The sequence below is a fragment of the Alligator sinensis genome, unplaced genomic scaffold, assembly GCF_000455745.1.
Source record: "Alligator sinensis unplaced genomic scaffold, ASM45574v1 scaffold601_1, whole genome shotgun sequence".
Classification (NCBI taxonomy): domain Eukaryota; kingdom Metazoa; phylum Chordata; order Crocodylia; family Alligatoridae; genus Alligator; species Alligator sinensis.
Genome location: NW_005841905.1, coordinates 1,353,469 through 1,367,449, shown reverse-complemented (window position 1 = coordinate 1,367,449; position 13,981 = coordinate 1,353,469). Strand labels below are relative to the sequence as shown.

At 41.7% G+C, this 13,981-nt stretch overlaps 1 protein-coding gene across 1 annotated transcript in view; it reads right to left on the bottom strand.

Moving 5' to 3' along the window:
- RBM33 (RNA binding motif protein 33) overlaps positions 1–13,981 on the bottom strand; it is a 164,448-nt gene that overhangs the window by 90,160 nt on the left and 60,307 nt on the right. The window contains exon 11 of the mRNA XM_025197781.1: positions 5,777–5,835. Within this exon, the coding sequence (XP_025053566.1) occupies positions 5,777–5,835 (59 nt within the window). The remainder of the gene's footprint in view (positions 1–5,776; positions 5,836–13,981) is intronic.

Genomic DNA, 13,981 nt, shown 5'->3' with positions numbered 1-13,981 from the left:
AGAAGGGGGGGGGGGGGGGGGGAGGGAAGGGGTGAGGAGAGATGGGGAAAGATTAAATGTTAAAAGTTACGTGGCATATTAAAAAGTACCTACACATTTCCGTTAGCACAGGTAGCTATTTTAAAGATCTCTGCAAAATAACACATCATAATATCCTGATTATTTTAAAATAATGCTCTAAGAAATTGAACTGATATTTAACAAAAAATTTAGAAATGGGACCTTTCCCATTACTAACCTAATACACAATCTTGCATACCTGGAATTTTTTTTTAAAAGCTTATGTTAAGTAGTTATAATGGAAACGTTTTAAAAACAGAAATAAACAATGTTTAAAAATGTCAAAGAAAAAAACAAGTACAATTGGGGGGCAGGGGGATGTGAAGGCAGTGGTATATATACCAAAGAGAGGTTACAAGTTAGCAAAAACACCTTTGCAACATACAAGATGCCTGTTATGAAACGTCCATGAATAGAAGAGGACAATTTGCTCTATTATACAACTTATTTTGTACCAAACAAAATTAGAATTCATATTACAATTATTTAAATTCAGAAGACTTGAATTCTGCTCTATGCTTGAAAGTGGTACACACTAAAGTGTTTCATCAGAAAAGAAAAAAAATCCATCTCCAACAATATCAAAAGATTCTGATTACAAGAAACCCTGGCATAAAGACTATTGCTATTTCTTGGGCTTTTCCTTCATTTCATTCTCAGGCTCACTGCTTACTCTCAGCACTGAAATAAAAGCATTAGTTATGAGAGAAAAGTTTACAATATTTTACTGCATATGGATGCTTGCATAAGCAAGAGTCTCACTAGTATTGGTTAACCACACATTAAAATTGAGATTAAGATCTCAACATAAAAGTGATCCATCCAGCTATAATTAAAATTGCAAACATCAGACACTAAGCAGAAAGAGCCAAAATTACTGTGGACTATAGACCTACTGCTAATACCATACTCAAAAACTATACCCGAGCTGGATCAGAAATCCAAAGGGGGCACACTGTCCTTATTTCAAAAGTGTAAAAGGCCCTTTAGTAGAAATAGTTCAGGTGTGTGTGTTGAGGGAGAACAGGAGTCCAGGGTTTAGCTATAAGGAGGTCCTAGAACACCTTGTGCTTACTGGCAGAACCAGAAAGAGCAAAGGGTAAGCACATCTTCATAAAATAACCACTGGCCATTTCCCAATTCTTACAGCTAGAATACTGAAGTTGCCTTCAACAGCTTAAATGGGAAAGATGGAAATGTATATATCCTATGGATCAATCTAGTATAAATCCTCACTAACCAATCTGTGCAAAGAGGAAAGAATTTGCTCCTAAGGTAGTTACTCAAGCCAAAAGTTCATATTCTTGCTGGGGGCATGAATATGTTTTAGCTTATAATGTCACACACATTTGCTTAAATTCAAAACATAAATTTAGTCTTATACAGTGTCACTGTGACTCATCTGTTGTGTGACCCTGGGCAAAGCAGTCATTTAAACCCTAGGAAAACTAACTTTTAGGCAGCTAATTTGAAACTTAAATCCACATTAGGCACTAAAATTAACTGGCCTAATTTTATAAAAGATTTGAGTATGCAGCAGTTTTCACTGCCTTGGCAACTTGGAGTCAATGGGTGGGAATTTCAGAAGTCAAGAACCTAACTCGGACAACTTTTGGAAATACCAGCCATGTACGTCCACTTGCTCAGCACTTAAAAAAACAAGATGCCTTCTTTTGGTGCCCACATATGGCTTTGTAAGCCTGTCTTCAGGTACCCATTGTCTGAGAGGTTTGTCTTCCATTGTGCTAGTAAGAAGATCTGCAGACCTGTTTCTCTTTACATCTTGCTCAAACCTAGGCCCAGGACAAATGAGAACATCATGTATGATACCATCCATTGTATTCTGCCACTAGCAAGTCAAGGCAGACTCTACTGGACTTCTAGTTCTCAATTTAGTGTTGAAAGTGAGCTCTGATTTTGCTGCTGGGTGTCTCTCTCATGGCCAAATAAGAACAAAAGATTGTTCTCGTATATCATTTGGAACAAAACAAAGGAAGACTAACTTAACAAATTTATCAAGCCCTTTAAAATGAACTACTGAAATTTTTTCATGTACATGTTATATATTAGTTCTATACTTGGTGACATATAATGTAAGGAAGATATAGTCCTTGCAAAGATATTGGAACATAAGACGGTACAATTTAAAACACAGTAGCTCAGCTAACTAAATGAGGATCCAATCTGAGAACGTTGGGGTTTTTTTTCACTTTAGTCTACAACTCTCTTGTGAATTAACCTTGAAACGTTTAAAGAATTAGTACACTTTAAAGAGAGATTTGAAGCAAGATGGGATGGTCACCTGGCGCACAAGGATGAGCTTTTCAGTGCAAGTGTTAAATTAATCAGAACCCTATTTCTAAACACATTTCTTGCTACAAGAATGTAACTGATCAAAAAAGTATTTTGAGATGTCTAATCCCCAAGTAGGAAGGACAAGAAGCTCTCAGTGAGGCTTCTCCCCATCCATCTGAGCTTACCTGCTTACATTTCCTTCCACATATTACAAGTCTTTGCTAGTCTCTGTCCTTACATTATCTTTACATGCTAGTACCATTGAAAACCAAAACCTAAACATGTTTGTGAGAGTATTAACATGCTATCCAAAAGACCCATCTAGTCTGTAGCAAACTTTACAATAAAGCAATTTTACACAGTTAGAACCGAACTATACTGGCCAGGCAAGGAAAAAGTTGGCAACTTGATAGGAAAAAAAACAAACATTCCTAACCATTTTTTTCAAAAGCTGTAAACATTGTTTTTGAACCACAATGCCTTGGATCAAAAGACTCTGAACCACCATCCTTAACCAGAATAAATAAATGCACTTCCACTGAATCCAGTAAGGATCTGGCTCTTCAGACATGTAAGTTGGGCTGATGACAATATCTGAAGACATCTAGCACAACAGGTCCTGATCCTTGATTGGGGTATCCAACTAACAAGCTACACAAACGAACAATATGGTCAGGACACGCAGAATAAAACCTTTATCCACTGCTCTGTGACATATCCTTAAACCAGTTTCCTCAAAAATGGATCAGTTATTTAAGTAGATTTTTGTTTGCTAAATGCTAATGGTACCAATTTGAGGCAAAAGCTAACATTATTTTTCTCTTTGAATTGCTCTGTATCTCAAACAGATACAGAAGACCAGATTTTTGGGAAGACTTAGTGAAAGGTGTAACAAAATTTTAAGTTTGAAAAATAATGGTAGAATTCAACTGTTAATTGCACCATGTTTCAAATTAAACGTCATTGTAAGCTATACCTTTCCTAAATTTATCAACTTTAACATAATCCTGTGGAGGTTTCAGTAATTGCTGTGAAATGCCAAAAGCTTCTCAGAATTCAATTTTTACAGTTTGTACGTGTCTGCCAGTTTTTAGCTGATTACACCCTCTCAGAACCAGTAAATTTAATAAAGTTATTGACAGACTTGTTTTCCCTAAATAAGTTATTATTAGCAGAAAAATAAGACAGACATTTAAATCTTGGCTTTTCAGTTACCCCAAATATTACAGTATTATAGTAACCACAGGAAAAGAGATTATCAGAGTAGTTTCATTTATGTTGTTTTCTCCTCCCCTTCCTCCCAGTACACCCAAGTATTTTTTCTATAAATAAGAAGGTTATACAATGTTAATCTTTAATTTCCAACAAGTCAGAGCACAGCAATATCAAAACTATACTCAGTGGCAACTCTCTGCAACAAATCACCTCCATTACCAACCAATCTACCCTGATCTACACAATGTGGGTACAATATTCCTTATATTTTAAAGCTTACCATGTCAAACATCTCTGCTACAAACTTGGTTGAACTCAGAGTTCCAGGCACCTTATGCAGGGATGAATTTAACCCCTAATCTTTAAAAAAGTGAATCAGTAGCTGATGTGGCATATGAAAAATGTTTAACCACAAGCCCCAACATTTCAGAAACATTTAAGCAGCATCCTCTCTATCCTCTACCCATTAGGCTGTGGTGCCTCCAGTTAATCGTAACATAAGCTGCCAAAAGATTTATCTTAGCTCTGAATAATCATCCACCTAATGAGCAGCAAGTGCCAGGATCTGCTTATTTAAAAAGGATGGCAGAAAGGCTCCACTTTTTCAACGAAAACTTTTCAATGGGCAAGACAAAGACATTTCTACATGAAAAGCAGTGAGAATTTATTTTCATTCCATTTAAAGGTTGCAATGAATACAAACAAATTTTAACTAAATTTTTAGCATTTCTCAATTAGTGAAAAAGCAAGCAATGGGGAAAAATAATTTCCCTGTATTTGAAGGAATTATAGGAATTTTCTGTAAATATCCATAATAAATATATTTCAGAGTTGTCAGTTATAATAGGTATGTGTATATTCCTCATGCTTCGCTTTTTTTCCCATTTCAAATTCTGCTAACTATCTAACAACTAAAGGTCACAAGAAAACAAAATGTCAGGTAAAAATTATATCTGATATCTTTCTATAATAGGCAATCAAAATTAAGGCTTCGTAAGATGTTAAGAAAATCTTTCTATATAAAGGTTCAGACTTGGCCAGAGAAAATAAGTTATTTCACAAAGTATGGCAACCTTGAGCGTACAAATTTCAGAGCTATGACAAAACAGGGTGAAGTAATAATCAAAATTTGTAAACCTAGAGTTTTAGGCTGACACTTTTTATAGTTTATAAAATATTCTGTAATAATTAAGACTATGATCTGTAATTCTGTACAAAAAACCCCAGGTACAGTAACTGACTGGGTAAGAATCTGAGAGAAGAAATGCCCTGAATAGAAAGATGCATATGAAAACATACAATTCTTTGCAATTTTCTGAAATTTGCTTTTCTGGTTACCCCAAATTTTAGTATAAATTAATACTATACACTAGTATATTTCTAAAAATAAATCTGCTGCTTTCTTATGCATTCTGGATGCAAAAATTAGTTCTTTGAACAGGGCTAGCTTTCCATGAGCTTTATGTCCTAGTGAAGCATTTTTGGGAATATGCGTCTACAATTTTCATCAAATAAAGATGACACTATACACATTACACTTTCATGCACTTGCTTTGATGCTTTGGGAGGGCCAAATCATAACTAAAGAGGTAACACAAAACAATGAAAAACACCACAGACTGGAAAACTAAGTAAGATTGTGCCCTCCCACTAACCAAGAAGATTAAATAAGAGAAAACTAAGAGACATTTTTGTCCATGTTTTGGAAGTCACATGTATACAAAAATATACAATGCAAGAACCATTTTTTATATAAAAACCATGAAAAACCTTTGAAATTCTTGAAGTCATTTAAAAAAAAAGTAAGCTTGCCATTGGAGCATTCTTTTATTATTAAAAAAAGAAGTCCTTAATAAAAACTTAGGGGTTGATAAAAAGTTGTTTAAAAAAATAACAATTCTTCTGTTTATATTAAAAGATGCAAGCAACAAAATTAAACTCATGTTCTCTAAGATACGATGCATTTGTATGTCTCCCACTGGACAGACTAGTTCAACAATTTTACAGTTAAACAGAATTAATTCTGCTCTCAAAAATCCATTGACCTTAAGCGTTTAACAAACATTTTCAACTGCAGAGATTATTGTCAATATTTACAAATCCTTAACATTATATTTCACTGGAATAGCTTTTATTTGCTATATTAATATTTCTTTGCAAATGTATGCTTATCCATATCACAGAAGAAGAAACAGCTGCTACTCACAGGAAATCTCTGGGGTCCTACAGCAGGTCTTGGCTGGGCTGGGACTGGCAACAAGGGCACTGAAACAAGAAACACCTTTTAATACAATTTGTTTTATCAGACAGTGGTTGATGTTATTTCCAGAAGTTGTCACAGAACAGGCAGCAATTAAGGTCCCCTCTACACATTACAGGTACCATGCAATTAACTGGTTAATTGCACAATCACCTGGAGACCAGCTACAGGTACAAAACAGCCATGACACCATAAAAAGCTCCAGCCAGCTATAAAGTTGAAAATATGTATCAACTTTTAGCTGGTCGCTATTGAGCTTTAAATTGCACATGTAATGGAATCTTGCCTGCAGCCAGAAGCCCCGTCAGCTGAGGTGTTCCCAGGCACAGGGGTGCACCATGCCCGGCCAGGGCTTGGAGTCCTGCAACTGAGGGGACACTCAACCCCAGCAGCACAGGGACTCAGAGGCCCACAGCTCTGGGCACCAGGATTCAGCTGGTCTGGCAGCCAGGGGTGCGTGAAACCCCCGAGACTGGGGGATCAAAGCAGCCACAATCCCCCATCCTTGGGGTGTATGAGGGGCTCCCAGACACAGGGTCACCTCATGTACCCCAGGGCAAGGGAATGTGGCTGCTGTGATCCCCTAGTCTCAAAGGTTTCACACATCCCTGAGACTGGGGGATGGCAGCAGCCACAGTCCCAGAGCCCAAGGTGTTCATGGGGTGTCCCCGCAGCTGACAGACCCTGAACTGAGGGGGGCTCCCAGCCGCAGGAGCCTGCTTCTTGCCAGTGCAACACGAGCCAGACATCTGGCTCCCCCTGCACCTGCAATATGACACGATGGGATCTACTGTGCAACCCACACAATCATGCCTCCTGCCCTGCATGTCTAGCATGGAATCAGGCATGAGTCTGTGGATCACACATTAGATCCCATCACACCTTCACCTGCACGTGTAGAGGGGCCCTAGGATTGGCTAAGTTTATACGTAAAAATAGACATGGCCTCCACCATTCCTGTAATAACCTGTAAGAAGAGAAATCTAGTTTTCAACATGCAACAGGGTTATTAGGATTCTCATAGTGTAAATCACGTAACTGTAGACAATTGACAGTTAAATTAACAACCTCCTGTTTTTGGGAGAGAAGGGCAGGAAACCTTCATATGGAAGAAATAAAGTTCCTCGTTTAGACATGCAGATAACTGGTAAAGGTGGATCTAAATCAGCAGTTCTCACCCTTTTTTGTACCAGGACCCATGTGTAAACATTGATGATGGCTAATCCCAACCCAGTGCCTCCCACTCCTGACCCACTGCCTGCCAGCTCCAGGCCCCCAGTTTGTGGGGGCGGGGGGGAAGGTAGGGGTATGGAGGGTCCCAAACAGCCCCATGTAGGCTGGAACTCTTAATAGCCTGCAAGGGAGAAGCCATGGTTTCCTCATATTTTTCTCCTTTAAAGGAGAATCCATTTATAAAAGTTTGTTGATCCATTATTAAAGTTCATTTGCGACCCTTTTGTATATTTCTAAGGAAAGGAAAGACAGACAGCAGCAGAGTAGGGACCCTGGACTTCAGAAAAGCAGACTTCGACTCGCTCAGGGAACTTGTGGGCAGGATTGCCTGGGAAGCCAGTCTGAGGGGGAGAGGAGTCCAGGAGAGCTGGCTCTACTTTCAAGAAGCTTTACTGAGAGTGTAGCAACAAACCACCCCAATGTGCACGAAGACTAGCAAGTATGGCAGAAGACCAACCTGGCTTGGCGGGGAACTCTTCAGTAAACTAAGTCACAAAGTGGAAGCTTATAAGAAGTGGAAACTTAGACAAACAACTGGGGAGGAGTATAAAAGCATTGTTCAGGCATGCAGGGATAGAATCAGGAAGGCAAAAGCACAACTGGAATTGCAGCTAGCAAGGGATGTGAAGAGGAACAAGAAGGGGAACAAGTATTGGCTACAAATACTGTATGTCAGTAGCCAGAGGAGGATCAGGGAGTGTGGAACCTTTACTGAATGGGGGAAGCAACCTTGTGACAGAGGATGCAGAAAAGGCTGGAGTGCTCAATGCCTTCTTGCCTCAGTCTTCACAGGCAAGGTCAGCTCCCAGACTACTGCACCTGACAGCACAGTTTGGGGAGGGGGTGAGCAGCCAAGAGTGGTGAGAGCAGGTTAGGGACTATTTAGAAAAGCTGGACATGTACAAGTCCATGGGACTGGATGGGATACACCCAAAGGTGCTAAGGGAGTTGGCTGATGTGACTGCAGAGCCATTGGCCACCATCTTTGAAAACTCATGGTGATCACGAGAGGTCCTGGATGATCAGAAAAGGGCAAACAGTACCCATATTTAAGAAAGGAAAAAGGAGGATCCAGGGAACTATAGACCAGCGAGTCTCACCTCAGACCTGGAAAAGTCATGGAGCAGATCCTCAAGGAATCCATTTCTAAGCACTTGGAGAAGAAGGTGATTAGGAGCAGTCAGCATGGATTCACCAAGGGCAAGTCATGCCTGACCAACATGATTGCCTTCTACAATGAGATGGCTGGCTCTGTGGATGTGGGGAGACCAGTGCATGTGGTTTTGAAGTGTATGTTGATTTTAGCAAGGCTTTTGATACCATCTCCCACAACATTCTTGCAGGCAAGCTAAGGAAGTACGGGCTGGATAAACGGACTGTAGGGCGGACAGAAAACTAGCTGGAGCATCAAGCTCAGAGGGTAGTAATTAATGGCTCAATGTCTAGTTGGCAGCCAGTATCAAGTGGAGTGCCCCAGGGCTCAGTCCTGGGGTCAGTTTTGTTCAATATTTTCATCAACGACATGAAAGATGGCATAGAGTGCACCCTCAGCAAGTCCACAGATGACAGCGAGCTGAGGCAAGTAGGAGATATGCTGGAGGGCAGAGCTAGAATTCAGTGACCTAGACAAAATGGAGGGTTGGGCCAAGAGAACTCTCATGAGGTTCAACAAGGACAAGTACAAAGGCGTGCTTTGTACACATGCATTTGTCTGCTCTGACGCGCCGGAAATCAAGCACGTCAGACCAGACTCAAATAAACAAGTCTGCAGAGCATGCAAACTGACATTGCATACACTTGTATAAATGTTGAAATGTGCGCCAGCGCCAAGAAAATGGCAGGGTTACACTTTGAAACTAAAATACCTTCAATGTCTTTTAGTTCAAGAAGCACACCACCATTCTATACAAATGCACACAAAAAAGCACCAGGTACTTGTACGCAATGTACCTCCAGGTGCTTTTAAATGTGCCTATTTAGTCTAGAGAAGAAGAGACAGAGGGGATTTAATAGCAGCTACCTGAAGGAGGGTTCGAAAGAGAATGGAGTTAGACTCTTCTTAGTGGTGGCAGATGACAGTACAAGGAGCAATGGTCTCAAGTTGCATCAAGGGAAGTTTAGATTAGATAGTAGAAATAATTGTCTCACTAGGAGGGTAGTAAAACACTGGAACAGGTTACCCAGAGAGGTGGTGGAATCTCCATCCTTGGAGGTTTTTAAAAACCGGCTATACAGCTTTGACTGAGATGATCTAGATGGGGATGGTCCTGACTTAAGCAGGGGGTTGGACTAGATCTCCTCCTGAGGTCCCATCAAACCCTAATTTTCTATGATTCTTGCGACCAACTTTTGGGTTGCGACCGCCACAGGTTGAGAAATGCTCATCTAAGTGACAGAACCAAATACTGTGTAATGCCTATTTTAAAACAGTCATTCTTGACCTTTTTTAGACTTCAGGAACTCCTCTGCTACTTTTCTGAATTTGACAGCATCCCTGTTGATGCGTACAAGGGCAGAGGTGGCCAAACAGCGGCTCCGGAGTCCTAGCTTCTGAATCCAAGCTGAATAATATGCTCGCTGCGAGTCGCCACATCACATGACATGAGGTAACAGCTAGGGAAGCTGGTCACCGTGTGCTTGTGCAAGGAGTCAAGGAGACTCGTATTAACTTCTGAAGAGCCACATGTGGCTCCAGAGCCATGGGTTGGCCACCTCTGTACTAGGGCATGACAGTGGAGGAGGGGCTGAATCACTTCTCAGAATTTAAAGAAAGAGAACCTTGGAAGCCAAGCAACTTTGAATTATGCAGAGATGTCTCCTATTACCATTGCAATATGGGACAATCCCCACACTATCAGGCTGCCCACTCTACAAATTATTTTCCAGATTGTGAAGCATAACTCAGTTTGTGATCACTGCAGAATCACTGTGTCATCTCACTTAAGGAAGAAAGCAGGCTAAACTGAATAACAAAATTTCATGAATGGATCAGCACAGCAGATATGTTACTGTATTTCTTGAACTAGTGATTTAAAACAAAAAAACAAAAACACATTTGCTGAAAGATGTCTCACAAAACTATTACCTACACAACATGCAAAGGAAACACTGTGGTATCTCAAATGGTGTGGTGACAGGAGTCTATTGGGAATTTTACTTTTTCTTGACTGACAAGACCAATTCATCAAAACTGAAATTGTTTAAAAGAGTTTCTCATTTCAAAAGAGTTGCTGGGATATTTTCAGACATTTCACAAATAAAAAATTCAAATCAGTTTGGTGCTTAAGAGAAATTTAGCCCAATTGAAACAAAAATTAAAAGGTCAAAATTAAAATAAAACTTTTTAAAAAGTCGACTTCTCAACTGATCTGAACCAAACTGACTGCAAAGTTTTAAGACTACAATTGTCTATTCCAATTCAGATCAGGACACGAAAGCTTTGTGAAACATCAAAAAGTGTTGTAAAATATATAAAAATGGTCAAATACTAACTTTTTAATTGAGAAGATTTCTGAGCCCAACCATTTAAACATCAATATTTCTATTTCAGACATATATGCCTGGCTTCCACCCATTTTTGGATGAATATTTATGCTTTATATACTGACATGCTGGGCTAAGTAAAGTAACCTTTCATCTTTAGAGGACTGTGTTCATTTATATAAGGTTACAACTGAAAATTAGTTTGATGGTTTCATTTTTGCTCCTAATGAACATTTGTCAATATCATAGTCATTACCTAATCTGAAGATTGGCAGTTCGCTCATGACAGACCCAAGACTAAATTAGCTTGGGTGTTACAGATCAGGACCAAGTACACTGAGAAAGCTGTATGAGGAAGGAATGTGGAAAAAAATGACAGCTGAACAGAACACTAACCTATCTATTTTGGTATCCTGCCTCTGGCAGTGGCCTATATATATTTTTTTTAAATAAATGAATTGAATACTCATGAAAGATGATAGCTAGAACTCCATGCCCTTTCAAACCTTGGCCTCTCTGCTGAGGTAGCTAATATGGCTCAAACCAGCACTCACTTTTCTGATCAAATTTATCCATGCATTTTTTAAATACAAATAAGAATAATGTAAATTGGATACAATTTTAAATTAAAGGATTAAATATCTGACTGCAAATTATAAAAAAAAGCTCAAAAGGGAATGAGAAAAAAAAAATCTTCCTGCTGCTATTCTGGGGTAATTTCCACAAAAGAACATGAAAAATTGCTTTATAGTTTCAAAAATTAAAATGGATCCTCTGCATACTAATACAGTGAGTTACAAAACAGTTCATGGTACTCCATCTAAACTTCGGTGGCTTCTCAAGATTCTTGTTAGTCATTTCTGATAAATGTAAGGGAAAAAATAACCTGAATCCCACACCTCAAAAACTGAATTGTTTTCTTAGAACAAAAGGTATTAATTTCTTATCGACATGGATCTGCTAACCCAAAGCTTATAACTGAAGCAGATTTGAAGACCTGAAGGTGGATAAGAAGGAAAGAAATCTTTAGAATGATGAAGTAATTTGCAAATTCTAGCACCAAATGATGTAAGTAACTAATGACCGGATGTGCATTTTATGCCTGGGAAAGGTGCAAATGGAAACTCATGTGACACCTTAATAAACCTTTCATGTCTTCCTAAAAGGCTAAGGAGAACACCCTCAGGGGTACAAAGGGATAATCTTGATGTGAGCATCCATCTGAGAAGCATAAAATCTAAACTGCAACAAGCAGCTCAAGAAATATTTATAACCAAGGTAAGGAACACAAAAACATTTAAGGGTGTCAGAACTGATTAGTTGAGTGCCTCGGTACAGTGGAACTTTCTAGCACAAGGCACGGTGAGACAGGGAAATTCTCGGCACAGTGGAGAGCCCCAGCGTGGAAAAGTTCCCGCCGTTCATATGCAAATGCGGATACTCCAATTGGCCGGTTTCAAATTATTCCTACATGGCGGATGGCAATTGGCTCGCTAGCCGTATAAAGGGTTGGAGTTGTTTCCGTCCAGGTTGGAGAACTCCGTGCTCGTCTCGGAGTGGAACCTGGCGGTCTGATCACCCGCTACGACACCCCGTCGACGACCCCCCCGACGTACCCCTGTGTCCTGCATGCTCGAGTTACCCGGTTTAAAGATATCTCGTCTTATAAGAGCTCCTCGGTTTGATTGGAACAGAAGTTTGAAGTTAACTTTCTCCCTACGCTGTACATCGTGACAGTGTAAGTAAAGCCATCTTTGTTTGAACCAGCACGCGTTTGTGCCCAATTCTACTCCAGCGGTCGCAAGTACCCATCTGTACGTGCCGGGTTTGTGGCTACAACCCAGCCGACCCCTTCCCGGATCCCAAGCTCAGTCACCCACATGGCGTCACAAACAGGATCCCAACGAACAGGATCAGGATCGGAATCAGGATTTGGAGAAGACCCGATGGAGTTAGAGTTAGTTAGAAGCTGTCCCTGGCGTAGTGGTAGATACCACGTGTCGAATGCCATGGAGCTAGGCGCCCACATTCGCTATCAACAGGCGGGCAGAATAGGTGGAAGGTTTGTCAGCGGCTATCTTTCGCTGAAAGGGAAAGAAGAGGACTCGGAAGAATGGGAAGCACATCTGCACCCCAAAGCGTTCCGGTGCGTGATGGGCAGCGAGCGGGTCTTGTTTAAGCCCCGGGAGGAAGGGAGCACCGTACCCTTCGCCAGATTCGAGTCGAGCGAAGTGAGCCCAACCCTCAGCCAGGAATTTGCCTGCTGCACGCGACTCGTGCGGGAGGGTGGAGAACCGACGATGACCGACCGGTTCAGTCCCCCACTGGCGTTTGGGTTGAGGGACCGTGCTGAGACAGGCCCGAGAGATGAGGGGAAAATGTTGAATGTGCTATTCCGCGCCGTAACAACTTTGCTGCGGGAGAACGCAGATTTGGAGGCCCAACTGCTCACGGCCGTGCAGGAGGGTAGAGAATCGGCAGTGGAGAAAAGCCCCGAGTCGATGCCACTCCAAGATGGCACCGAGGAAGGAGCGAGCTGCCCGGAGAAACCGGAAGAGAAGGGCGGAGCTTCGGGAGAATCGGTGGAAATCTGCCCAGCAACCCCACCCACCGAAATGACGTCGCTCCTGGCAGCCCCGGGCAGCCCCGCCTCCTTACCAGGGGGAGGGGGCATCGAGTGGAGAGTTACATCCGCCCCTCCTACCAGATGCAGCAACAGCTCTGACAGCAGCTTGTCCTGCAGCAGCAAGCAGCCGAGTGATTAATGTGCAGGATGCAGTCTGCACCACCTATCGTACCCATACTTGGACTGAACTACAGGAATTGTGCAGAGGATCGAAGATAAAGCCTGATGAGACCTTGGCTATATGGCTAGGACATCTGGTCGTGGAATTCGGATCTGACCTGCAAGACTTGGAAGAGGCTAGTTTCCTAACCTGACAAGCCTCGTGGAGTAGAGGACACGCCACCGATGTGGACCTAGTGACGTGCAATGTTCACTGGCCCATTCATCTTCCAGCGCTTGTCGCGGGTCAGGTCGATTACAAATCCCACGTATGGCACAACGGTCGCCCGTCGAGGGTCAACGCAGAACAGATTCTACCGGCAATAATAGGAAGCTCACACGGTTCCTGGAACTCCTGAGCGCACGCACTGGGACTAACACCGCCCCAGCAGCGAGGACCGTGGCCTCACCATCACCTGCGAAACCCCGGGACTGTTCCAGTGACTTTCAATGGCCTAGAAGCCTGTGTTGAGGTTTATGGAGGAAGGAACGCCACCATCCTTCGAATCCTCCTCAACCCGTTAGCTGGTCAACCTGCATGTAATCTTCTACGACAGCTTCCGTGGTTACAGGCGCTCATGAAGTCGGACACAGGGACTTCAAGCGACTCGGAGCGAGTATGGCAACCGCCGCAAAGAAAGCCCGCGGAA